The 27,372-nt window shown below is 46.1% G+C and overlaps 2 protein-coding genes across 2 annotated transcripts; both read left to right on the forward strand.

The window, feature by feature from the left end:
- The first annotated feature begins 5,662 nt into the window (after nt 1-5,662).
- On the forward strand, nt 5,663-10,844 carry LOC121462956 (retinol dehydrogenase 7-like). The gene is made up of 4 exons (XM_041674940.1): nt 5,663-6,149; nt 8,398-8,656; nt 9,741-9,904; nt 10,429-10,844. Exons 1-4 carry the CDS (start codon nt 5,837-5,839, stop codon nt 10,644-10,646), a joined length of 954 nt encoding a protein of 317 aa, XP_041530874.1. The 5' UTR covers nt 5,663-5,836; the 3' UTR covers nt 10,647-10,844.
- A 3,345-nt stretch (nt 10,845-14,189) lies between these two features.
- On the forward strand, nt 14,190-22,624 carry LOC121462964 (retinol dehydrogenase 7-like). Its single transcript, XM_041674954.1, has 4 exons — nt 14,190-14,658; nt 16,915-17,170; nt 21,241-21,398; nt 21,888-22,624. Exons 1-4 carry the CDS (start codon nt 14,346-14,348, stop codon nt 22,103-22,105), a joined length of 945 nt encoding a protein of 314 aa, XP_041530888.1. The 5' UTR covers nt 14,190-14,345; the 3' UTR covers nt 22,106-22,624.
- The last annotated feature ends 4,748 nt before the right edge of the window (nt 22,625-27,372 follow it).

Here is a 27,372-nt window from a genome sequence, read left to right on the forward strand (position 1 = left end):
TTTAAAGTAAAGTCTTTAAGAAGACAGAGTATAGACAGTCATAGATTAAAGGAATAAAGATAATAAAATTACTATTAAAAGGTAATAGAGCAAAAACAAGCCACGTAAAGATAAATATGCACAGAGAGTCTGGATTGTGTATGCTATGTTGTTTCTTTGAATTTATTTTTACTGCAGAGAGACAATTGATTCTGGGGATTGCTAAGCTAAACCAACATATATACTTTAAAGGTATCTTTATTTCAAAATATGGATCTAGGGATTCATTGCTTTAGAAAAGAGGTTCTTCTTTTGTTCCACAGAGGATGAAAAACCTGTGTATTCATTCCAAGCTAATGTGGTTTTATGGACCAAGACCCCCTAAAAGGTCACCTTGAATACCCCTCAAAAAATTACTTTACCTAATGAACAGCAAAAAGAAGTTTGGAGAATAACTGTGCCCATATCCCCAAATGTTGTTTACAAATGTTTTTTTTTACATTTGGTAAAAATAGAAATGATCTTTCATGTATCATCATCATCCACTGTACTCATTTTAATTAAGAAATTTTTTATTTGTCTGTCTGCATGTGTGTCTCTATTGCATGTGAGTAGGAATACCCATAGAGTCCAGATGATTGATTTCCCTGAGCCTGCACTTACAGGCTCTTGTGAATTACCTAACTGTAGAGCTGGGAACACAGTTTTGGTCCTCTAGTCTACCACCTGTCCCTATGGCTAAACTCCTTATTTACATCTCTAGTTAACTTTCTATTTTGAGACAGGATCTCACTATGTCCCCCAGGTACATCATGACCTTCTCGATCTCTAGCCTTGCTTTAGCACATCTCTTAGGTCTGACACCCACAGGACCTTTGAGGGGCAGCGAGGGAATGAAGAAAGGACAGACACACAGACACATGGACAGAAAAGCTGGCATCAGTGGCTCGTGTGTGCTCTGATGGAGCCTCAGCTGCTCCACTGTGAGCGGCAGCCTCGGCTTGTTTATTATAACAGCGAAGGGGAAGAGGCTGTCTGGGCTCTGTAGGAGGTCTGAAAGCAGCCATCTCCGGCTAGAACCTCCAGGAAACAGCAGTTGCTTGGTTTTGCTCACACTAATCATCATCCATGAACACCTGAACTGTGAGCAGAGGAAAAAGACTTTGCCAATTGCCCCTGGATTGATACCTTAGTCCTTGTCATGGCACTGTCCATGGCACCAGCATACCCAGTTCACCATGCATTGATTATATGATATTATATTCAATCAATACGTTTGAATACTATTACTCATGATAATACAATACCATGTAATACTTCAAGCAATTCCTTATCTAAGTCACAATGAGTGTTGGTTCCAGCATCAGAGCAGTAAAGGGACAGATTGACCAGGATATAAAGGAAGGCAAGTGTAAATATGAAGTCTGATGGATTTACAGCTCTCTATGCATACATGTGTACAGACATGTGTATACATGAACAGAGGAAAATACAAACTCCACCCCAGTAGTGACATAACTCCTTCAACAACTCTAACAGGGTAACAAGTCCTAATAGTATCACTCCTCTGATATAGAAGCATTTCAATTGTATTTTAATAAATAAAATAATAATAAATAAATCTTACCTGGTGCTTGGGAAAGTAAAACCGCCACACTGACTGACCTTATAGAACAGGCAATGGTAACACACATCTTTAATCCCAATAGCCACACTAGTTGTCATAGCAACAGGGTGGTGCATGCCTTCAATCCCAGTGGTGCTTACCTTTAAGCCCAGCCCTAGGGAGGATTATAAAACAGGAGGATACAGCTCTCAAACACAATCTTATTCTTCATTTCCTGGTGGCAGGACCACTATTTTCAGACTGAGTTCGAGGTAAGAACAAGTGGCTGACTGCTTTGCTTTTTGATTCTTCAGGTTGAACCCCAATTTCTCTCCCTGAGTTTTTATTAATTGTGCTTTGTTGTGAGATTATTGGGATCAATTATGTTCAATGCAGCATACATGGGAATGGGCTCAAGTACGTGATGATGATTCTGAGCAAAGTGTAATTAGAAGGAAATGCACTACAGGCAACTCCTCAAGGGCCCATTTCAAGGGCACCAGTGATTTTTCAGCATCCCCTCCAGAACGCCCAAGGTAAATAGCTGCTGTGGTCTTCCATTTTCCCTGGATGTGAATGGAGCCAGCAGTTTGACTTCTAATCACCACACAAGAGGGCAAGCAACCACTCCCAGTTTTCTTTTAAGAGGTCACATAGACAGACATGAAACACCTCCTTTATTGGTCCATATAGCCCAAGGTCATGGGTATAGGAATACCCATATACAAAGGGGGCTTTGTCTAAAGAAGAAGGTTCTAAACCTAATACAATACTATATACAATAAGAACAATTATCAAATCATTTCTAGGAGAAAGAAAGGGCAACAACATACAATAAAATGAAACTATAACCAATAAGAAATGTCAAGAAAAAAATACATACTAAATGTCCAGATCATATGCGAATGGCAAAACACAGAGATTACTCAAATAGCTGTCCTATCCTGAAGAATCTGAATCTCATACCTGTTATGCTCTTAGCTAAGCTATGAGAGGATTGTAACTGTAAGTATTTAATCTGCAACTCTACCAATGACCTGAGAGGGAAAATAATATTACACAAGTAAACAGGAAGTGCAACCAGGCAACTTCCAAAAGATATAAGAAATGATAGAAACAGTTGGCTACCTGGACAGTAACCCAAAGTCTCTCTGCAATGTTGGGGCAATCAACTTTGTCTAGAGGCCTAGAATATCTATCAGACCATTTCAGAAGCAGGAAAATTCGAAAGACAATCTACCCTGTCTTGGCAAGGTTCAGCAGTCATTTCTCTGTGTATCTTGCTTGTCCAGATGGGACAGCATGCTTACTGTCAGGAGTTGAGGTAAGGTCCTTTGCCCAATATGCCAGTTTTGCCAAGAAGAAAACAAGCTCCATATGGAGTGTCTTTGGTGCCCATCATACCCTTGGAAGTAGATTGGTATTGTCAGGAGCAGTCGTGTCTCAGTCAATTCTAAATTAAGAATTCTAAATTAAGACAACATTTCAATGCCATATTGTATAGGTCTTTGAAGTGTTTGAAGATAACCTGTAGCATGTGGGCCTACTATTTGAGGTTTCTATCCTGCCCAGTTCCCACAGCTGGTAAGCCCCAAAGAAAATCACACAGAAGTCTCCATAAGTTATAAACTGATTAGCCCATTAGCTCAGGCTTCGTATTAGCTCTTATAACTTATATAGCCCATTATTCTTATTTATGTTAGCACATGGCTCAGTACCTTTTTCAAAAGGGTAGGTTATATCCTGCTTCTTATGTGGTTGAGACAGGACTGGGAAAAGAGCTTCCTTCTTCCCAGAATATTCCTGTTCTCATTGCCCCACCTCTACTTCCTGTCTGGTTTTCCTGCCTATACTTCCAGCCTGGCTACCGGTCAATCAGCATTTATTTAAAATATAATTGACAGAATATAGAATTGTCCTGTACCATTAACTGTAAGAGAAGAGAGGGCCTGATTTTCATCCCATCTGCCCGGTTAGCTTGCACCCAAAATAATTACACAGAAACTGTATTCATTTAAACACTGCCTGGCCCATTAGCTGTAACTTCTTATTGGCTAATTCTTTCATCTTAATTTAACCCATTTCCATTAATCTGTATATAGCCACATAACTGTGGTTTACCGGCAAGATTTTATCCAGTGTCTATCCCAGGCAGGAGATCCATGACATTCTGCCACTCTGCCCTTCTTCCCAGCATTCAGTTCTGTCTACTCTGCCTACCTGAGTTCTGCCCTATCAAAAGGCCAAGGCAGTTTCTTTATTCAATGAATGAAAGCAACACATAAAAGAAGGACCTCCTACACCAATAACCTATCTTTAAGGATATATCACTGTGCATCTAGAGAACGTAACTAACATAACTATAAGTATGACTAACATGGCTGGCTATTATCCTGTATTTATTAATAACCTATATAGCTTAAATAAAGTTTCACAGTATGAAAATAATCTTCAAACATGTACACAGCATAATCACAATGATCTCAAAGTTGTAAGAATGTATAAAATGTCTAGTCAGAGGTAGAAATACATAGTGCAATGTGAAAAAAATATCCTTAACTTGTATCAATGTGCAAAATATCTTAAGCAGCATTAGAAAGATACATATAGTATAACAAAAATAGTTTCACATTTGTGTACAATAATACTGTAGACAGAAGTAGGAACATACACAATATGAGAAATAGAATTTTTATTTGTATCAATATTCAAATTATATTAGACAGGAATAAAAAATAACTTTACACATGTATCAATATACAAGAATCTTTCCCAATATAAATTGCCTAAAACTAATAGTTGCTAAAATAGTTTATACATAATCACACTAATCTTCCTTATTAACCTATCCTATTTATTACATTTTTTCTATTCCAAATGAGAATCCTGAGTCTAAATTGATTGTTCCACCCTCAACCGTTATATGACTTATAACCTATTCCTAAAAGATGACAATTATCCATTATCTTGAGAAAACAAAATCTGTGGTAAGAGGGGTCTTCGTTCTTTTAAAATTGTTTCCCTCTGTCTAGGAGGCACAATATCTATATGGGGTCCTGTAAATAACTAAAAGGGGGGGGGGCAGCCACAGAGGTTACAACTCAAGGTGGCTGTGCCCATGTGTGCCTGAATCCGTGCAGCCAGGAGAGGGTCCTGTTGAGGTAAAAATCATTTCCTCCCCCAGTCATGCTGGGACTTAGGTATCTGGGGTCTCAAGCGCTATCACCTTGTTTTCCTGTGAGGTCAGCCTTCCTGTTTGTAGTTGGCCCCTGCTTTTTCCCTGTCAGGTGCTATAAAGGAAGACACCAGCTCAGCCTGTCCCCTGCAGTTCTAGAGACAAAGAGAGCAACTTTGTTTTCTGAAGAGAGATTCTAGCTGAGGACCCTGAGGAGGACACCTGAGCTCAGAGCCCCATTTCCTTGTGAATGTGACCTAAGTCTATGTGATGATCGGTCACAAAACCTAAGTGTGTTCACAAAGCCTGCATTTGTGGACGTGAACTGTGTGATGCAGAGGCCCAAGCTGCACCAGAGACTTGACTGTAGTGGGCATTGGTAAGGAAATGTGGTATGGGATTCTTCCCTGATGCGATGAATATGTTTTATTACCATTGGTTAATAAATAAGCTGTTTTGGCCTATGGCAGGGCAGGATATAAGTAGGTGGGAAAACTCAACTGAAAAGAGGGAGAAAGCAGGCAGAGTCGTGCCCATGCCATATTGCTGTTGAAGGGGAAGATGCTGGAACCTTGCCATTAAGCTATGAGGAAGAGACAGAGCTCAGAGCAGGATTTTCTTATGACTGTCCTGAGTCCGAGCACACAATGACAACAGTACTTAACTGTGTCCACATAGCTCGGGGTTTACGGCACTGTGTGCCAGATGCAGAGACACAAGGTGAGCCTGGGGCTTGACTGTGGTGGGCATGTGTAGGGAAACATGCATGTATTCCCACACGAGTAAAAGAAGCAAAGATCATATGGGAATGGAGGTGTCCCGCTTAGTCCTGCTTAACAAGAAGTGTTTTCTTTGGCAACAAGGAAGGGCATGCCAAAGGGCACTGGATATCAGAAGACCAAAAGCAGTTCAAAGAGCAGAGGTCAGACATGAATTAAGTGTTCCAAAGATACCAGGAAAGTGTGGATTCTATGGTAGAAATCCACAGTCCAGCATTCCTAGCTTGTCCTGTGTGAATTTAAGTCAGGCTTATTCTGACTAGGAGTTTCGTTTTCTCGGCTTGTCTTCTGCAAGCCATGTGGCTCTACCTGGTGGCTCTAGTGGGCCTGTGGACCCTCCTGCGCTTGATCAGGGAGAGGAAGGTGGTGAGCCATCTCCAAGACAAGCATGTCTTCATCACGGGCTGTGACTCGGGCTTTGGGAACCTGCTGGCCAGACAGCTGGACAGGAGAGGCATGAGGGTGCTGGCTGCGTGTCTGACGGAGAAGGGAGCCGAGGAGCTGAGGAACAAGACATCAGACAGGCTGGAGACAGTGATCCTTGATGTCACCAAGACAGAGAGTATTGTGGCAGCCACCCAGTGGGTGAAGGAGCGTGTTGGGAACAGAGGTACCATTGAGATCCCTGTCTGTGTCTGCTGGTTTGACTCGTGTGTGAAGGGGCCTCCCCGTTACACTTTTTGGAAGAAGCTTTATGTGGGTTGGGGCACTTGAAGTACCAGAGCCTCCTCCTCTCCCCTTAACATCACCTGAGCACTTTCTCTCTCTCCAGCCCCTACTTGCTGTTTCTGTCTCTCTGGTCTTGGTAAGAAGGTGCCCTTTGAAGGATTTACCGTCTCACCTTCCTGTCTGTGCTCTGTCCCCTTCTATGTAGACACTCAAGACTGCTGGATGATTAGAGCAGGGTCCCTTACTGGAGCAGAGGATGGGACTTGTTCCTGGGTTATGTGTGCAGGGTATCTGGGGCTACGCTTGGGTAGATCTCTTGGGTCAACACCGTCCTTGCTCTTACTTGTCACCTGCCATCCTCTGTGGAGGGAGACAAGAACGCTCCTGTGTAGAGCAGCTATGACAAGCTTAAGGACTGACTTGGGAAACAACATACTTGAAAGGGGGCTCCTTTGTTGTTGGTTTGGTTTGGTTTTTGAGACAGGGTTTCTTTGTGCATCTCAGGGTGTCTTCGAGCTCACAGATATCCCCCTGCCTCTGTCTCCGGAGTGCTGGGATTAAAGGCATGTACCACCACTGCTGGCTGTTCTTTTATTAAACCAATAGCAAGCAAGAAAGAGGTGTTTAAAGAAATCTAAGAATAAATTGAAAATATGATTTTTCATTAAAACACTGGGGAATGATACTTTAATTAAAATTAACCTATATTCTCACTCCTTTGACCTAAACCTATAAACATTTTGACTCATATGAAATTAAAATACATGAATTGTTTTCACCTAAAAGTATGATCAGTTTTGATACTTGAAGCACATTTTCTCAGATAATGGTATTCACTGATAAGGAGCAGGGAATACTTTAACCTATCCTTAAGAATATAAATATATTTTGAGGTGAATACTGGAATGTTTGCACATAATTCTTTCTTTTATTATTATTGTTGTTGTTATTTTTGTAAAAGGGATTTGGTTTCATGTGCCATCATGTTCAGCTTGTTTCCCACATTTATTTTTTTCTTTTATTTTCTTTCTTTCTTTCCTTCTTTCTTTTTTGCCATAAGCACTGTCTTGGCTAACTATTTATTTCAATTATCAGCAAGCATGAATATGTTGAGATCCTAGAGTAAAATTCCTTGATTAAACATGTTCACCTCAAGAAGGACAGGCATGGATCTGAGTTGAGGAGGCATCTGACTTATTGAGCCAGATCTAAAGTGACCTGCTCTTCTTAAATCAGCCAGTCCCCCGTTCTCTACACATGGAGGTTAGCGGCGTCCAGTGCTGACCGTTGTGTAGCTGATGGTGGATCCTGCAGGGTGGCTCCCTGAAGATCCACTGCCTAGAGACTGGCAGGATGTGTGAGAGTGGCCTGTGGGTGAGTGTGCAGAGAGGGCCCCATTATCTGGGACAGAGGGTGGAGCTCGTGTCCTGTTGTTTGCAGGAAGTGTCACCTCCTCCTTCCTGCTGGCCTGTGTGGCAAGCGCCCCAGGAACATGGTTCGATAGAGTTTTAAGACTGTTTACCCATTGTTTGGTAATTTCATGGAGTCATTCAGTGAATTTGTATCATATCAATCCAATGCCTCTCTCTCCTCTAGTTCCTCCTAACCCTGCTTTATATCCTCCTCCACAACCTCACATCTTCTTTTGAAATACAACACACCACGTGTGATAAGTCGTTCAATGGTGATGCTGGACCTGCCAAAGCCAGCTTTATTCAAAGCACGAATGCATCATGGTTTTCCGTGGTCTCCTCCAGCCAGGACTTTCGGTCCATATTTCTCAAACTCCACTAGGATAGTAACTCTGTCTTCTGCCCTGTCCCTTTCCTGTCCTGTCCTGTCTTCTGCTCCCTCACCTGCAAGGTGTTACTAACCTGTAAGATGCAAACACAGTTCCACGGGTCCAGATTAGCAGAGGCGCCATATGTCTTCAACATCTGTGCTGGTTTTTAGCAAACGTGAAGTCACTGGTTGTCCATTCTCAGGGAGGGAGCTGTCAGGAATCAAAGGAGGAGGAAGGTATCCTGCTGTGAGCCATGACTACCAGGATGGGTAGCTCCAGCCCATAGACACCATGCCTTTACTTCTATTTAACTCTCCATCCAATGCCTGTCCATGTGGCCTTACCCACTGTAATGTGATTTTAGTCATAATTATACCTGTATAATGTGATTCTTTCTTCTTCCCAGGACTCTGGGGCCTGGTCAACAATGCTGGAATCTGTGTTCCCTTGGGTCCCATTGAGTGGATGAACAAAGAAGACTTTGCCAAGATACTGGATGTGAACCTGTTGGGCATGATCGAGGTGACTCTGAGCATGCTGCCCTTAGTGAGGAAGGCAAGGGGCCGAGTGGTCAATGTCTCCAGCGCTGTGGGTCGAGTGTCTTTCTCTGGTTGTGGTTACAGCATCTCCAAGTATGGTGTAGAGGCCTTCTCAGACTCCCTCAGGTAATGGAGGGTTATGAGGTCCTATGTTTCATTTGATCACAGCCTTTGAGAAACCCTCATGAAAAGTTTTTCTTTTTTTTTTTTTTGGTTTTTCGAGACAGGGTTTCTCTGTGGTTTTGAAAAGCTTTTCTTTCCTGTTTGGGGGACTCTCTTACCTCTTCCTCTCGGGAGTAAGCTGGGAAGCCCCTCTCTATAACCCTGGGAGATGACCAACACTTGGTTTTCTTATCCTTGTCCTGACCAGGAAGACATCCCTGTACATAGCAGGGATGCGTTGGAGCGGCACTGGCCTTTGCCATCCTCCCTGATGCTCAGTAGGGAATGCCCTGGAGGTGGCTGAGCACCATATTCAATTCAGCTGTGCTTATCTGGCTGTGTTAAAGTACACAGTTCTCATAACCTAGCATGACAATGATGTTTTGACCCTAAAAAACAAACCCAACAACAATAACGGCAAAAACCACAGCGCAAGAGAGTCAAAGAAGAGAGGAAAAAGAGAGGACATGGGCAGGATGGAGAGACTTTTAGCAGTAGTGACTGCGTTAATCACCAGATGTGTGGAGGGCACTGCAGTATGGGTCTGAGGTCAGGCTGAACTTGGACTTCCAGGATAAGAAAATGTTAACAGCCCAGGCCCAGTGTGACATTTGCAGACTGCCTTCAGTGCAGCGTCATCCTGGAGCAAAAGGCAGGTCAGCCCTGGCAGTGGCGGGTCTATGCACACTCACAAGGGAGGGGTTGTGCAGGCGTGTGTCTGTGTCAATGGTATAGATACTGGGAGTCAGGTAAAAGGCAAACAACAGACTCATTTATTCAGCAATGGGGATGGCTGTATGTACCTTCCTCCCAGCTCCTAGGCTGCATTCCGATCTGTTGACATTGCATGGTGCCCCCTGATAGACCAGGCACAGTCAGGACATCTGACAGCTATGTTCCTACACTTGTCACAAATTATGTCCCCGTCCGCTACACATACGAGACCCGAACCTCTAAAATGTTCTTAACCACAGTCTCTTGTTGTAATGGTGTAATCTTTTCCTCAAAAGACCTCTGAAGTCATTGACATTTGCCTGCTCTCTTACAGGAGGGAGCTCTCCTATTTTGGGGTGAAGGTGGCTATTATAGAGCCTGGAGCCTTCAAGACTGCTTTGAACAGTGTTGGAAGGCTATCATCAAGTATCAAGATGCTGTGGGACCGGGCCAGCTCAGAGGTCAAAGAGGTCTATGGAGAGGAGTTTATGTTATATTGTGAGTGACCTTTAGGAACTGAAACAAAACCTTGTCCTAAATCCAGAGTCTCTGCTTTCTCTCAGTGCTCCATGGCCTGATCCAGACTGTCTTTCTCACAGTGGAGAAGTTTAGTTCCCCTTTCCTTGGGAGCCTGTGGGATTCTGCTCACACAAAGACATTCTGGTTTCTAGAACATTGGGCTCTGTTTTATATGAACCCCTCATTATCTCAGAGATAAAAATGAAGCCAGGGGTGGGAGGTGGCATGAAACCACTGCTTTCTATAAGCATGAGCTAGTGTCTGGTGTTGGGTGAGATCTTCCAGCCATTCAGCCAGAAAGGTCTCTGAACAGGGACACAGGTGGAGGTGTGCACGGTTCTTCCTTTAGCTGGGCTGTGTCCTTCTTTGGTCATGGGACAGGCTGGGCTTGGGCGTGGCTTCTGATTTGGATATGTGGGTTCTAGACAGGGTTTCTTCAGTTGGTCACTGAGCACGGGTGGTGGGATGTGGAGGCGACCAGAATAACGTCTTGTTCTCTGCAGACCTGCGAATAGTCACGTCATTGGTGGAAACATGCTCGGAGGACCTTACTTTGGTGACAGACTGCATGGAACATGCACTGACTTCCTGTCATCCTCGCACCCGCTACTCAGCAGGCTGGGACGCTAAGCTCTTGTACCTCCCCATGAGCTACCTGCCCACCTTCCTCTCAGATGCCTTCTTCTACTGGAGCTCAGCAAAACCTGCCCAGGCCCTGTGAAATCTGCCCTTGTGTAGTGAAGTGGGAGGGCCAGGGCCAGCACCCCATGTCCAAATGCCACATCAGCAACCTATGGCTGGGAGATGGTGACGCTGGTGGTATGGAATCTCGCCAAGACTGAGAAACAATTGTTGATTTTCTTGAAACCATGGCTTTCTCTGGATTCCTTTCATTTTAGAATAAATGTTGGAAAGATTACTTGTGTCCTGTGCCTTGACCTAGAGGAGCAGTGAGGTGCGGACCACGGGGAGACAGAGTTACGGGAGAGGGGAGTGTCCTGAGGAGCTCCAGCAACTGTCACCTCTGCTCTTGCTCAGCTCTTCCTTCCATGGAGCACAGTGACCATTGCTTCCCTTTCAGGGTTGTTAAGCAACCTGATTCCCAGGATAAGGCAGAAGAGTTTTCAACAAGGAGATGGGGGGGGGGGGAGTATTGCAAACCCCCAGGCTCTTCCTTCCTCCACCTTTCCCTTCTGTCACTAGCACCTGCCCTCCAGACTCAGTCACTGACCCTCTCAGGTCACCGTGTTCTGATCTGTGACATCCGCCACCTCTGGTGAATGGAGTGAGCGTTGTTTCTGGGTTCTGGTCTTTTGTTTCCTGTCAACATTTGCTGCTCCAGGTCAGAGATGCTCCTGGACTGGCCCTGGCTCCCAAGTCCTGGCTCTGTAGGTCAGGAGGGTTGTGAGGATCCCTTCAGTGAAGGATGAGCGGAGGAACAATTGCAGGGAGTGACAGAGCCCTGGATTCAGTCCTACACTGCCAATGGGAGGAGCCTGTCCAGATGCCCTGGTGTCCTCCTTCAGTTGTAAAAATGGAGGCCATGGCGTCTTTGCTGAATCACTGAGCGATGACTACAGTCTCAGTAGAAAACAGAGATTGACATTCCATGCTGCAGGCCTACTCATTGTTTTCATTTCTAACCTTTTTCTCATATGGTTTTTGAAACAGAATCTGGACGCATGACTTTGTATCAAATATACAAAAATACATATCAATGGAAAATATTTAAGACCAACGGATATTCACAAGTAGACTCGACAATCCACTCTTTCGTTATTTCTATATTATATTTTTTCTTTCAGAAAGAGATCCTTGAATCTAATCTCCTTTGTTTAGCTTTCTTTCTGACCTGACCAGTAACAACTTGTCACCAAGCCCCCTAAACAATGACATATATCCATAACCCACTGGATGTCCAAAGTTCACCCATCCCACCTCTTCAGAATATGGGCTTTGTCATCTCTAGATTGCTTCCTCTTGTCTGGAGCCACTGGCATCATTTAGGGGACCCTGAGAAAATTGGGATAATATTCAGTTCCTGGGAGAGTTTGCTGTTGTCTACTCTCAGCATGCTGGGAAAGCTTAGGGCTTATCTGACCTCTGGCTGGAGTAGTCTTTGAGGCTGCAGCGTCTCAACCCGCAGCCTTGAAGCTGGTCTGGGTGTGGAACTCTGAGGAAACCGCATCAGAGGCTGGGTTACCTGGGCCACCTGTTTCCATTGGTGTCTGGTCCCCTGCTCTGAAAGCACACAAATTTTCAAAGGTAACATAATATAGCTACCTTACCACACATGTGGGCTGTGCATCATACACAGCTAGCCAAAGATGATCTTTATGTTTCTAACCAGGATATTCGGGAAGTCTACTACAGCCCTGTGGCCTCATGGGAGGGAGTCATACCAGGACTCCTATTCCCACTGACTCTACCGGAATTTCCAGAGACTGACTAGACCCTGCTGTGTTCTAGAAGCCCTGGACAGCAGCTCGAGGGCTTCCCGCTGTCAGGATGAGGAAGAGCCCTCCAGCTGCTGTGAGGAGTGTGTTTGGACGTGAATGGATGGACCTAGCGAACTCACAGTTGAAGTGACATAGGACAGGGGATCTACCTTCAGCCTCACTCTGTTAAGAGAGCCCCAGAATTCACTTTGTAAGGTGCAAACCATTCTCGGGTTTTGAGGTCCCTTGACTGCTTAGGTTCTCTAGAGTCCCTTTGTCCCTATGCTGTGATGAGCAAATGTTTCTGGAGCAGTGGTAAGGTAGGATGCCGGGACAGGAACGAGATGTGCAGGAACTACTTTCCACTGCTGTCATGAAATGCCATCAACAAGGCCTCTGCCAGAAGAAAGCATTTAGCTGGGCTTCGATACGCTCAGGTCCATGATGGTGGAGCAAAGCCCTTAGGGCAGACAGCTGGAGCAGCAGGCGAGCTCACATCTCACAGAAGTGGGGGAACAGAGCGAATTTGAGGGGATGGACTCTTTGGTAACCTGACAGCTGGCCCCGAGTGACACACCTACTCCAACAAGGTCATTCTCCCAATGCTTCCCAAACATTCTTCAGACGCAGCATCTAGCATTCAAGCAGGAACCACATGCAAAGCTCCAAGTATCTCTAGACATTTTGTGTAAGTAAGGATTGGTGGGAATCATGCAAGAAATCCTGGCTCAGGTTGGTCTGGGGCATTCATGGTCGTTACAACTCAAGATTGCTCCACTTATGTCTGTGTGATTCTGTGCGGTCAAGAGAAGGACATCTGCCCTCAGCGGCCTTCTATTGCTGTGCTGAAACACCATGACTGAAAGCAACGTGGGGAGGAAAGGATTTATTTCACCTCTCAGAAGACAGGATTGTGAAGGGAAGTCAAGGCAGGAACCCAGACTCATCAACTGAGGCAGAGAGCATGGGGTATGGGGGAGGATGTTGTTTCCTGGTTCGCTCCTCTTGACTAACTCAACTATCAGTTTTATACCTCTCTGAACCATCTGTCCAGGGATGACCCTGTCCATAGGAGTGTGAATCTTCCTTAATCAATGGACAATCAAGAAAATGCCACCACAGTCTTGCCTATAGCAATCCCTTGGGAGCCTCTTCTCAGTTGGTTCTGCCTTGTGTCAGTTGACAAAATAAAAAAAGACAGAAAACCAAAGAAACAAACAAAGAAGAGAACAAACAAGGATGGCATCTTGAGAAGGTAAAAGTCATTCGTTCCCTCACATCCATTCTGGGAAGTCGTGTGTATCTGGGTCCCATATGACCATCCCCTCACTATCCTTTGAGGTTTGTAGTTGGTACCTCCTTCATCCCAGGCAGATGCTGTAGCAGGAAGATACCAGCTCACCCTGAGGTCTCTTTAGCTTCCCCTTAATCTCTAGAAACACAAAGAGCTGCTCTGTTTTATGAGGAGAGATTCTGGCTGAGGAGCCCAAGGAAGAGACCTGAGCTCAGAGCAGGATTTCCTTATAAATCGTGTCCTGAGTCCAAGTGCATGGTGGCACCAGACCCAAGTGTGTTCCCATGGCCCTGGGGTTATGGCACTGTGTGTAAGGTGCTGAGTCACAAGGTGAGCCTGGGGCTTGACTGTATGGGCCTGCGGAATAAAACATGAATATATTGCCTCATGAATAAAAGAAGCAAAGATCATAAGAGAATTGAGGTGTGTTATTTAACAAGTAGTTGTGTTTTCTTTGGCAGCATGTAAGGGCATGCCAGAGGGCACTGGATATCAGAAGACCAAAAGCAGTTCAAAGAGCAGAGGTCAGGCATGAAATAAATGTTGCAGAAATACCGTGGTTTGAGAGGGAAGTGTGGATTCTATGGTAGAAATCCACAGTCCAGCATTCCTAGCTTGTCCTGTGTGAATTTAAGTCAGGCTTATTCTGACTAGGAGTTTCTTGCTCTCAGCTTCTCTTCTGCAAGCCATGTGGATCTACCTGGTGGCTCTAGTGGGCCTGTGGACCCTCCTGCGCTTGATCAGGGAGAGGAAGGTGGTGAGCCATCTCCAAGACAAGCATGTCTTCATCACGGGCTGTGACTCGGGCTTTGGGAACCTGCTGGCCAGACAGCTGGACAGGAGAGGCATGAGGGTGCTGGCTGCGTGTCTGACGGAGAAGGGAGCCGAGGAGCTGAGGAACAAGACATCAGACAGGCTGGAGACAGTGATCCTTGATGTCACCAAGACAGAGAGTATTGTGGCAGCCACTCAGTGGGTGAAGGAGCGTGTTGGGAACAGAGGTACCATTGAGATCCCTGTCTGTGTCTGCTAACTTGACTCCCCGCTTGAAGGGGTCTCATGGTCACAGTCCTTGGCAAGAAGCCTTATGTGGGTTGGGGCACTTGAAGTACCAGAGCCTCCTGCTCTCCCCTGAATGTCACCTCTGAGCGTTTTCTCTCTCCAAGCTGTCTCCCAAGCTCTCTTGTCTCTGTAAGAAGGTGCCCTGTGGAGGATTTGCCTTCTCACCTTCCTGTCTGTGCTCTGTCCCCTTCTCTATGTAGACAATCAAGACTGCTGGATGCTTAGAGCAGGGTCCCTTTCTGGAGCAAAGGATGGGACTTGTCCCTGGGCTATGTGTGCAGGGTATCTGGGACCACACTTAGGTGGATCTTTTGGGTCAGCACCATTCTTGCTCTTACTTGTCACCTGCCATCCTCTGTGGAGGGAGACAAGACTGCTCCTGTGTAGAGCGGCCATGACAAGATTAAAGAGTAAGATGGCAAACTATGTACTTGTATGGAGTTTGCTTTGTTGTGGGTTTGTTTTGTTGTTTGAGACAGGGTTTCTCTGTGCATCCTTGTCCGGCCTGGACCTCAACTCGATAGACCATGCTGGACTCATGCTCTCAGAGATCCTCCTGCCTCTGTCTCTGGAGTGCTGGGATGGTCACACTCCCAAGGCATGCACCACCACTGATGGCTGTTCTTCTCTTATTATACCAACAGCAAGAAAGGAAGAGATATTTAAAGAAATCTAAGAATATATTGAAAATATAATTCTTCATTAAAACACTGGGGAATGTAGTTAAAATAAAATTAACTTATATTCTGATACCCATGAATATAAACCCTGTAAACATTTTTACCTACACAGGATTAAAATATATGGGTCCTTTTTGCTTGAAAATATGGTCAATTTTATACCTCAAGAACATCTCTTCAAACAATGGTATTCATTGATTTAGAGCCAGCATTTAACAAATCTCTAAGAACTTAAATGTATCTTGGGGCTGAATACTAGAATCCTTGGCTCGTATATCTTTCTTTTCTTTTATTGTTATTATTATTTTTATTTGTAAAAGGATCTTGTTTTCATGTTCCATCATGCCCAGCTGTTTCCTAAGTAATTTTTTTTTTGCCATAAGCACTGTCTTTGCAAGCTAATTATTTCAATTATCAGCAAGCATGAATATATTGAGATCCTAGAGTAAAATTCCTTGATTAAACATGTTCACCTCAAGAAGGACAGGCATGGATCTGAGTTGAGGAGGCATCTGACTTATTGAGCCAGATCTAAAGTGACCTGCTCTTCTTAAATCAGCCAGTCCCCTGTTCTCTACACATGGAGGTTAGCGGCGTCCAGTGCTGACCGTTGTGTAGCTGATGGTGGATCCTGCAGGGTGGCTCCCTGAAGATCCACTGCCTAGAGACTGGCAGGATGGTGAGAGTGGCCTGTGGGTGAGTGTGCAGAGAGGGCCCCATTATCTGGGACAAAGGGTGGAGCTCGTGTCCTGTTGTTTGCAGGAAGTGTCACCTCCTCTTTCCTGCTGGCCTTGTGTGGCAAGCGTCCCAGGAACATGGTTCGATAGAGTTTTAAGACTGTTTACTCATTGTTTGGTAATTTCATGGAGTAGCCGTGTATTTGTAACATCTGCACCCAACTCTTCACTCTTTCCTTTAATGCCTCTCTCACCCTTCTCTCGAATCTTCCTCCACAACCTCACATCTTCTTTTTAAAATAGAACGCACCAAGTTCCCGAAGTCGTTCAATAGTAATGCTGGGCCTGCCTAAGCCAATATTCCCCAAAGCACAAACACAGCAGGGTTTCCCTAAATTTCCTCCAGCCAGGACTTTGGGTCCATATTTCTCAAACTCCACTAGGATAGTAGCTCTGCCTTCTGCCCTGTCCCTTTCCTGTCCTGTCCTGTCCTCTGCTCCCTCACCTGGAAGGTGTTACTAACCTATGAGATGCAAACACAGTTCCACGGGTCCAGATTAGCAGAGGCGCCATATGTCTTCAACATCTGTACTGGTTTTTAGCAAACGTGAAGTCACTGGTTGTCCATTCTCAGGGAGGGAGCTGTCAGGAATCAAAGGAGGAGGAAGGTATCCTGCTGTGAGCCATGACTACCAGGATGGGTAGCTCCAGCCCACAGACACCATGCTGTTAACTGTACTTTACTCTCCATCCAATGCCTGTCCATGTGGCCTTACCCACTGTAATGTGATTTTAGTCATAATTATACCTGTATAATGTGATTCTTTCTTCTTCCCAGGACTCTGGGGCCTGGTCAACAATGCCGGCTATGCTGTCTTTGCTATCAATGAGTGGATGAAGAAAGAGGACTTTGCCAAGATACTGGATGTGAACCTGTTGGGCATGATCGAGGTGACTCTGAGCTTGCTGCCCTTAGTGAGGAAGGCAAGGGGCCGAGTGGTCAACGTCTCCAGCGTCATGGGTCGAATGTGTTTCTTTGGTGGTGGTTACTGCATCTCCAAGTATGGTGTAGAGGCCTTCTCGGACTCCCTCAGGTAATGGGGAGTTATGGTGTCCTGTGGAAAACCTTCAGCGGGGTTTTGATTTGATCACAGCTTTTCAGAAACCCTCATGAAGAGCTTTTCAATCCTGTTTGGGGGACTCTCTTACCTTTGCCTCCCTGGAATAAAGTGATCGTAACTGCTTGCCATACCCCTGGTAGATGACCAACCCCTGGGTTCATTTACCCTTGTCCTGTCCTAGATGTTTGCCCTGTGAACAATCGGAATTGTTGAGGTGGCACTGGCCTTGGCCAAGAGTCCAGATGTTCACCATCTTTGATGCTCAGGTAGAAATGCCCTGGGGGTGGCTGAGCATAATATTCAATACTACCGCTCTCTCAAGCTATGTTAAGGTCTACAATTCTCACATCCTAGCATGCCAAGATGCTTGGCCCTGATAAACAAACACCTCAACAACAACACCCAAAACCCCAGCAACTGAGAGAGAGAAAGTAAAGAGAAAAAGAGAGAACATGGGCAGGATGGACAGGGCATTAACAGTAGTGATTGCATTAATCACCAGATGTGTGGAGGGCCCTGCAGCATGGGTCTGAGGTCAGGCTGAACTTGGACTTCCAGGATAAGAAAATGTTAACAGCCCAGGCCCAGTGTGACATTTGCAGAGTGCCTTCAGGGCTGCGTCATCCTGGAGCAAAAGGCAGGTCAGCTCTGGCAGCTGTGGGTCTGTGAAGACTCACCAGGTGGCTGTGCAGAGGCTGAGGGTTGTATATACACAATGCGGTAGCGGCTCAGCCATCTGAAGCTGTGGCATCACTGTAGCAAAGGGGGTTAGACTTGCTACTAGCTTCCGGACAAGAAGATCTCAAGGTGGAGTCCTACAAACACTTATACAGAATAGCTCCCTGAACGCTTCTGAAGGAGCCAGGCAAGAAATTGTCTGAGATTTCCTGAGCCAGTAGTAGGTGAAGGCAAGGGGCCAGAAATGAGGAGGAGCTGATTTAGGCAAGCCTGATGAGTCATGTGACTCCTTATGGACAGAAGTCCTCCTTGGTTTCATAGGAGAGAAATATCTAGATTTAGAGCAGTGAGCTGCATACAGTAAATAATAGGAGTGACACTCCACAGCCCAAAAACAGTGTACTCGCCTGTTACAGGGTCCTAAGGGGTTTGAGAAAAGGTGATGTCAATGGCATAGATACTCGGAGTCAGGTAAAAGGCAAACAACAGACTTGTTTACTCAGCAATGGGGATGGCTGTATGTACCTTCCTCCCAGCTCCTAGGCTGCATTCCTATCTGTTGACATTGCATGGTGCCCCCTGATAGACCAGGCACAGTCAGGACATCTGACAGCTATAGTGCTATTTAATTTGTGTTTTAATAAAAACAGCTTTCCTGAGGATAAGAGTGCAGAGCTAAGCCACCTGAGGCCAGGTTCAGGTGCCACACACCTTTAATCCCAGGACTCAAGCCCACCCTGGGCAACACAGATTGAATCTGTCTAAGAAGAGAAATAGAACTCACACAAAGATGCTCTCAGCCCTCGGGTCTCATGTGCCTTTAATCCCAGCATGAGCGAGGTGGAGACAGGAGAGATATGGCTGGGTGGAGAGAGGTGTATGCAGTAGGAAGAGATGAGAGCTCATTGCAGTCTGAGGTTTGGTGGAGAGCATTGCAGTCCACAGTCACACTGAGGATAGGATCGACTGTTTGATGATCTGAGCCTTGGTAGAGGTAAGAACTCTCTAGTGGCTTGGTTGCTTTGCTTTGCTGATCTTCAGCTTGAACCCCAATGTCTATCTCTGGGCTTTTATTATTCTCTCTACAGACAGCACCCTTTGCTAGGCCCCCAGGAAGCATCACTTGGTCCACCCATTGGTCAGGCACAATCAGGACCTCTCACAGTGCCTGTGCTAGACTCTCAGGCAGACTCCAGGTTGGCTCATTTCTCAGCCTTGGATGCCTTTACTTTTTATGTATCTACCTTTTTTTTTTTTAATTACATGGTCACTCCGCAGGCGCCAGAGTTCTTTGCTCAGGTCTTGTTGATCCTGCCTTGGAAGGGCTCAGCAACTGGATTTTGCCTTGCCTGTCTTAGACTGGCCTGCTAACAAGCTGTTATCCTTCATTGACCTCCATTCCTCAAAGGGCATTCATTCCTGGAAAGCTTCCAGGGTGGGAAGACAAGGCTGCAGCCTTTTAGATTTCAGATAACCAGGCATGCATAACCTCCTGCAGAGGACTGAGAAAAGGGTGCCCGAGAGCCATTAACACCTGAAGAGTCCCCTTGGTTGCTGCCACTACTCTTGAATATGCTGCAGGAAACATTTTAAAAGAATAAGGATTAACAGTGTCACCCTGCCAATTAAGGCACGAGTGAGCACCCAGGAGGGATCAAATGGCCTTTTTATATTATACCGAACTTTTTCAAAAAATGAAGAGTCCAAAGCTATAACCTCTGCCCTTTTCTGATTTAATAAAACAATTTCATGTGTCTGTTGAATAAGATTGCAGAAGTAAGCAGAATGGTCCCGCGTGGTACGTGCCTTGAGAGCCTTGAAGGCCACATTAGAAATCTGTTGGGAGTAGACTTGATGGCCAATCTGTGCCCGATGGACAGGACAGACAGAGTTACCTCACCAGTGATCAGTTCAAGGGTCAATGGAACATTAATTGTAAGGTTTGTCCATGCTTGAGCTCCTGCCTGACCATTGTAAGCTGTTTTCCAGCTACAAAAGGGGGCCGGCTCTGGCACAGCCTTGAGGGGCACCTATCTAAGTAAGTCTGTAGTTGCATTGCCCACTGAGTGAGAATCTTTTTGAAGTAAAATGAGTCCAGGCCTGACTCATTAGCTTCTGAGTAAGAGAGAGTTCTAAGGGAGTGGGAATCCAGGGCTGGCTAATGGCATTTGTCCCAGATGGACAAGAAAGTCTGCCGTCAGGGCCAGGTGGACACTGAGGCATCTCAATCCTAGGGTCGCAGGGCGAGGCATAGCCTCCCACGGCAGGAGGGAATCTGATGGGAAGTGGCACATGAGCTCTTAACTGTGCCTGTGATCTCCTTAACGTGTCTGTCTCCCCGTCATTGGATGTTGTAGAGAGATCACACATGGAAAGGGTGGGGGTGATGGAGAGGTCACCCATTTTGGAGAGGGAGCTACCAGGTGAGCTACAGTCAAGAGAAAAGACAGTGGCCAACAGGAGTGGAAAATTGTGTCATGATTCATGACTATTGGGGCCTTCCGTGGTTTTTCTGGCCACGGCTCTAAGCCCACACCGTGTCTCCAGATGACAAGCAGAGCCTTGGTTCCACCTTCTGTGGAGGACAGTGCTAACGTGGAGGCATGGGGCAAATCAAAGCAGAAAAAAATATGCCTTCCTAACCAGGTGGGCAGACAGACATTACAGACAACATAATAAGTAAGTAAGTAAGTAAATAAATAAATAAATAAATGGAAAGATGTGGGTCCCAATGCTTTCCTCTGAGGGAACTGAAAACACAAACATCGAGGGACCTTTTCACTAAAACACTCCACCTTGGGCGTGCTGTCCAGTGCCTCAAATGAGGAGCAGGAGATGACTGGCACCTGTTCTGGTGTCAAATTTTGTTGGATCCTCTTGGCTCCCATGGTGACGGGGCGAGAGGCACAGCATCAACGGCATAGACTTTGGAAGTCAGGTAAAAGGCAGACAGCACACTCCTTTACTCAGCAGTGAGGAGAGCCTGGGGCTGCATTCTGATATATTGACATTGCGTGGTCAGCTCTCATTGGCTAAGAACCACCGGGACCTCTGATAACACCCACCCTAGGGCCTTAGGCAGCATCAGGTGGTCACCCTTCATTGCAATGCTAGGCGTGATCAGGACCTCCAAGAGAGCCTGTGGCTAGGCCTTCAGGCAGACTGCAGGTTGACTCCTCACTCAGCTTTGCAATCCTTATTTTCCTACACTAAACCAAAAAGTTTTGTCCCGAACTGATGCACATACCAGACACAAACCTTCTGAACTTTCCTCACCACAGGCTCCTGTTGTTATGTTGCATTGTTAAATGTTTTCTTTTCCTCCAAACATCTAAAGTCATTGACATTTGTCTGCTCTCTTACAGGAGGGAGCTCTCCTATTTTGGGGTGAAGGTGGCTATCGTAGAGCCTGGAGGCTTCAAGACTGCTCTGAATGACAGGCATTCGTCAATTATCAAGATGCTGTGGGACCAGGCCAGCTCAGAGGTCAAAGAGGTCTATGGAGACAAATTTTTGCAGTCCTGTGAGTGCCCTTTAGGAACTGAGACAAAACCTTGTCCTAAGTCCCAAGTCTCTGCTTTCTGTCACTGCTCCATGGCCTGATCCAGACTGTCTTTCTCACAGTGGAGTTTAGTTCCCCTTTCCTTAGGAGCCTGTGGGATTCTGCTCACACAAAGACATTCTGGCTTCTAGAACATTGGGCTCTGTTTTATATGAACCCCTCATTATCTCACAGAAAACATGAAACTGCTTTCCATAAGCTTGGGTTAGTGTCTGGTGTTGGGTGAGATCTTCCAGCTATTCAGCCAGAAAGGTCTCTGAACAGGGACATGGGGGGGGGGGGGGTTCTTTCTTGAAACTTGCTTGTGTCCTCCTGAGCACCCGGGACAGGCTAGGCTTGGCATGGCTTCTGATTTGGATATGTGGGTTCTAGACAGGCTTTCTTCAGTTGGTCACTGAGCAGGGGTGGTGGGATGTGGAGGCGACCAGAATAACGTCTTGTTCTCTGCAGACCTGCGAATAGTCACGTCATTGGTGGAAACATGCTCGGAGGACCTTACATTGGTGACAGACTGCATGGAACATGCACTGACTTCCTGTCATCCTCGCACCCGCTACTCAGCAGGCTGGGACGCTAAGCTCTTGTACCTCCCCATGAGCTACCTGCCCACCTTCCTCTCAGATGCCTTCTTCTACTGGAGCTCAGCAAAACCTGCCCAGGCCCTGTGAAATCTGCCCTTGTGCAGAGTGGGGAAGCTGGGTGGATGGAGGGAGGGGATGGCACCAGGGGCCATTGTTCACCATGTTCATGAAAATCATTCTGCTTTCACACTGCTCTAGACCAGTGAAGTTCAGAGGAAAGAGCCAAAGAATTCACCAAGGAATTAGGGATACAAAGGTGCTGACAGTCACCTGTTAAAATAGGCAACTTCCCATGAGTCTGTGCATCATGGCTGATTGTGAGAATCCACAGAACTGGGGAAGGTTACAGCTTCTTTCCTCAGGGTGTGCATGGGCCTGGCTTCTCACACCATCACGTAGCATGGAGACAACCCTCTTCTCAATCATATTTGTCCATGCTGTCAAGTGGGAGGGCCACCGCCAGCACCCCATGTCCAAATGCCACATTAGAAGATAACACTCATGGTATGGAACCTGCTCAAGACTGTGAAACCAACTTTTGATTTGTACTGAAACCATGGCTTTCTCTGGATTTCTTTCATTTTAGAATAAATGTTGGAAAGATTACTTGTGTCCTGTGCCTTGACCTAGAGGAGCAGTGAGGTGTGGACCACGGGGAGACAGAGTTAAGGGAGAGGGAACTGTCCTGAGGAGCACCAGCAACTGTCACCTCTGCTCTTGCTCAGCACCTCCTTCCATGGAGCACAGTGACCATTGCTTCCCTTTCAGGGTTGTTAAGCAACCTGATTCCCAGGATAAGGCAGAAGAGTTTTCAACAAGGAGATGGGGGGGGGTGTATTACGAGCCCCCAGGCTCTTCCTTTCTCCCACCTTTCCCTTCTGTCACCAGCACCTGCCCTCCAGACCCAGTCACTGACCCTCTCAGGTCACAGTGTTCTGTTCTGTGACATCTGCCACCTCTGAATGGAGTGAGCATCGTTTCTGGGTTCTGGTCTTTTGTTTTCTGTCAATATTTGCTGCTCCAGGTCAGAGATGCTCCTGGGCTTGCCCTGGCTCCCAGCTCTGAAAACACACATGTAACAGCGTAAACGAATGCAGACAGATTGTAAATATATATATAGCTTTAATGGCGAAATAGACTTACAGAACCACCGTTACCGGGGAGACCAGGAAAGCAGAAAGGGACGGCTGGGAGCACACTTGCCAAATTTATAGGCCAACATTAGCCTGAGGCGAACACGCCCCCTAAGGGGCGGGACTTATCCCTACACACACAAATTTTCAAAGGTAACATACAAATCTGCATTCCCATACACATGGATCGTGCATCATACACAGCCAGCCAAAGATAAATTTTATGTTTGTAACCAGGATTTTCAGGGGGAGTCTTCCCTAACCAAATCTGATCTCCTGCAAACTTGAATGAATCCACAGTTTCCCCCAAAGCAATACATTTTTTGAGTTCCAATTTAAAATTAAGACATTCTGGAAGTTTTTAGGCTGGTTTTTTCAGCAGTCCCTTTCCTAATCCCATGTCTGTTAGCAGCTGTCCTTTGCTTATCAGTAATCAAAAAATTCAAAGACACACTATAACATACATGATCAAGACCCCCCTGTGTAGTTCTCATCTCTGTGTAGGTTACTGATTTAGACTATTTTATTTTCTCTTTAAGAACTTCATCTTATTATTTATTAACTATTTTTTCTATGACTGTCTATACCCATTTTCTTTTGTGTTTAAGCCTACACACATTTTTCAACACACTCTAGCCTGCTTGGAGTTTTTCCTGCCCGGATTTGTCTTTCCTGAGTACCTGAAGCATTCTCTGATCATGCTCCTCCTCCTCCTCTTCCTCCTCCTCCTCCTCTTCCTCCTCCTCCTCCTCCTCCTCCTCTTCCTCCTCCTCCTCTTCTTCCTCCTCCTCCTTCCTAGCATTCTCTCTGCCCAGAAAATCCTGCCTAGCTGTTGGCTGTTTAATTTTTTTTAATTTATTTATTTATTATGTATACAGTTAGCCAGAAGAGTGCACCAGACCTCATTACAGATGGTTGTGAGCCACCATGTGGTTGCTGGGAATTGAACTCAGGACCTTTGGAAGAGCAGGCAATGCTCTTAACCACCGAGCCATCTCTCCAGCCCCCCTTTTCAATTTCTTAATTAAACCTACAACAATGACATAGCTTCACACAGTGTAAAGGAACCGTCTACATCATGACCTAGGCTGAGCTTGAGTTTCTTACCCTCCTGCCTCTGCCTCTGGGTGGCTGGCATTACTGGTATTAATCAGGACCCCCACCTTAGCTTATTGTTAGTTGTTAGGTCTTTAAACTTTCCTTTCTTCTTCTTCCTTCTCGTGTGTATATGTGCATATTTGTGCATGTGTCTGACTAAGTGTGTGTGTGTGTGTGTGTGTGTGTGTGTGTAGGAATGGTATATGCACATGTGTGTGCAAGCATGTGAACCCCAGAGGACAACCTCTACTGCTGTTGCTCTGGTACCATTTCCCTGTTTCTTGAGACAGTGTCTCTCACTAGTTTAGCGCTCACCAGCAGAAAAAGCTGCCTGCCTAGTGAGTCCCAGAGGTTAGCAAGCCTCTGCCTTGCCAGCATGAGACCAAAAGCAAGAATAACTCTTACTTTTCTACATGGGTTGGGGAAAATTGAACTCAGGTTTTATGCTTGGGCAGCAAGTAGTTTACTGACTCTGCCATCTCCCTAGCTTCCTCCTCCTCTATCTTGCCCCCTTCCCACTCCTTCTCCTCCTCTTCGACTGCTATAAAAAGCCACCTCGTTTATTCCCCTGTTGTCATGGCCATCTGCCAGATGGCCACCTAATTAAGCCCAACTTCTGGACCACCCGTTCTCAGCCTGAGGGTGGTGACTCCTTTGGGTGTCACCTCAGGCCCTCAGAAAACAGAGATACTACATTATGGTTCATCACAGGAGCAAAGTTGCAGTTTTGAAATAGCAATGATAATGATTTTATGGTGGTGTCTCTACAAGGTGAGCGACTCTATTAAAGGGTGGAGCATTAGGAATGTTGAGATCGCTGCTGTAGACCTTCAGGCCTTAGAGCACAACTGGTTCTTCAATTCTGGGTCCCCAGTTAAGAATGAGAAGGGGCTCCCTGTGGCAGGACTGGGAACAGGCTTGCACAGTGGGCCTGTTTCCCATGCTTTACATCACATATTCCAGGCACCGTCCCTTCCTTCCTGCATGAAGGAGAAAGAGTGGGGTGGGTGGGGAGACCTGACTTTTCCCACCTGGCTGAGCTAGACCCCTCTGGAGTCTTGATCCCTGTAGATGCCTCTGCTCAGATTCTACCTCAGCACCACAGCTGGAGCTCAGAACGGCTGGAGAGTTTAGACACTCACAGTTCCATCCTGGAATGGGACCAGGCATCTGCTACCCAGGACATAGAGGAGGGCCAGCTGTGCACTGTCAAGTGGTTTGTGCAGGGATCTCAGTGGAGGGATGGATGGACTGAGGGAAGCTTCACGGGACAGGTCAGTGTCTCTGAGGATGTCTCTACAGCCCTGTGGCCTCATGGGAGGGAGTCATACCCGGACTCCTATTCCCACTGACTCTATCCAGAATTTCCAGAGACTGACTAGACCCTGTTGTGTTCTAGAAGCCCTGGACAGCAGCTCGAGGGCTTCCCACTGCTGGGATGAGGGAGAAAGTTGCAGTAGGTGTGCTGGTTTGTTTTGTGTGAACTTGACACAAGCTAGCATCTTCTAAAAAGGAGCCTCAGCTGAGGAAATGCCTCCATGAGCTCCAGCTGCAAGGCATTTTCTCAATTAGTGATCAATGTGGGAGGGCCCAACCCCTGGTGGGTGGTGCTCTGTCTCTGGGTTGGTGGTCATGCTCAGACCCAACCTTCCAGTCAGATTCTATATTGCAGCTCAGAGATCTGGGGAATGTGATATTTAAATATTTAATTATTTAAAAAAAAAAGCTTTTCATAACAAAAAGAGACAGGTTGGCTCCCAGCAGCAGCACTCTTATTTCCTCCAAAAAAGACAGAAGACAAATGGGCACACAGAACAACGTCCAACTGCCGAGCGCTGACCATTGGGAAAAACTGCCTTTCACCTAAACAACTGTTCCAGATATGAACAGAATCGCTGGAATCGACAGCCTAGCTGCTCAGGTCAAGGTAGGCCTGTCTTCCTATAGATTTCTTAGCCCACAGTGTCTTCTGGAGCCTGGCAGGCCTGGCACTAACCAGCAAAGGTCCAGTGCAACCTTCAGCGACCATGGAAGACCCAAAAGAGAGTAGCTCTGGGTGTCAACCAAGTAAGTTCTCTGTCATTTTTTAATCAGTAACTCAAGTAAAATCTTATCCTTCTCAAAGATCTCTAATACAGTCTGATAGCTGAGAGGTTTTACCAGGTTACCTCACCAAACAAATTTCAAATCAACTTTCTCTCTTATGCTGCCTTCCATAGTCTTAAAAAATACTTTTCATTGTACAAAAATATGCCACAGTTATTATGTGTCTAAAACTTCTGTTTTCACAAACCCAAGGAATTCTTGTGAGTTCCAGGGAGCCGAATTAAAGAATCCACTTTAAACAGGTCAGAGACCCCCTCAATTCCCTGGTCCTAAATTTTTTTTTCATTAATTTAACTTTGTTCTTTGTTCTGCCAATACCTTAAACAGGATAAGAGACACCAGACATTTCCATGCCACAGACACTGGTCAGAAGCAAAGAGACCAGGATGTGGCCAGCACCCAGCCTTCTCAGGTTCCCCCCGCAAAGACGATGCCCACAAATAAGCCAGAAGCAGTCTTGAGAATTCGCTGCCCCAATTCCCTCAAACTGTGGTATCTAATCTCCTGTGTTTTATTATAAGAAAGAGATGGGAATGTTATGGTTTTTGTCTCTTTAAGAGGCAAGCCATGCCCACTCCCAGCGACCCCTGCTCCCCCTGCCATCTTGGATCTCTTACTGTCCCCTCTTGGAGCTCACATGTCTCCCCACTTCCCACTTTTCTGTCTCTTTCTTCTCTTCTCCTTCCCCTACACTCTCTCTTTCCCCTAAGTAATAAATATTTAATTCTATTCTGTATGATGTGTCTATGTGTTTTCAACCCGCCGCCTGCTCACACCTGCCAGCCCGCTGGGGACTGGCTGCTCTGTGGGCCTGCCTACTGCCACCAGGGACCCGCCAGCATTTCCCATCGTCAGCTGCTCGGGACTCGCCAGCATTTTTAAAACTGTGTAAGAAAATCTGACTGGGGCTAGCCAAGGTTATTTATGGTTATGACTACTCAAGATGGCTGATGCTGTGACAAACTGCCCAGCGGGGTGTTGGACCACGCACCCAGAGGCACTGGCCCATCCTCCACT

The sequence above is a fragment of the Microtus oregoni genome, unplaced genomic scaffold (genome assembly GCF_018167655.1).
Source record: "Microtus oregoni isolate MIOR12 unplaced genomic scaffold, Mior012 000001F_ref0000356, whole genome shotgun sequence".
Lineage (NCBI taxonomy): Eukaryota > Metazoa > Chordata > Mammalia > Rodentia > Cricetidae > Microtus > Microtus oregoni.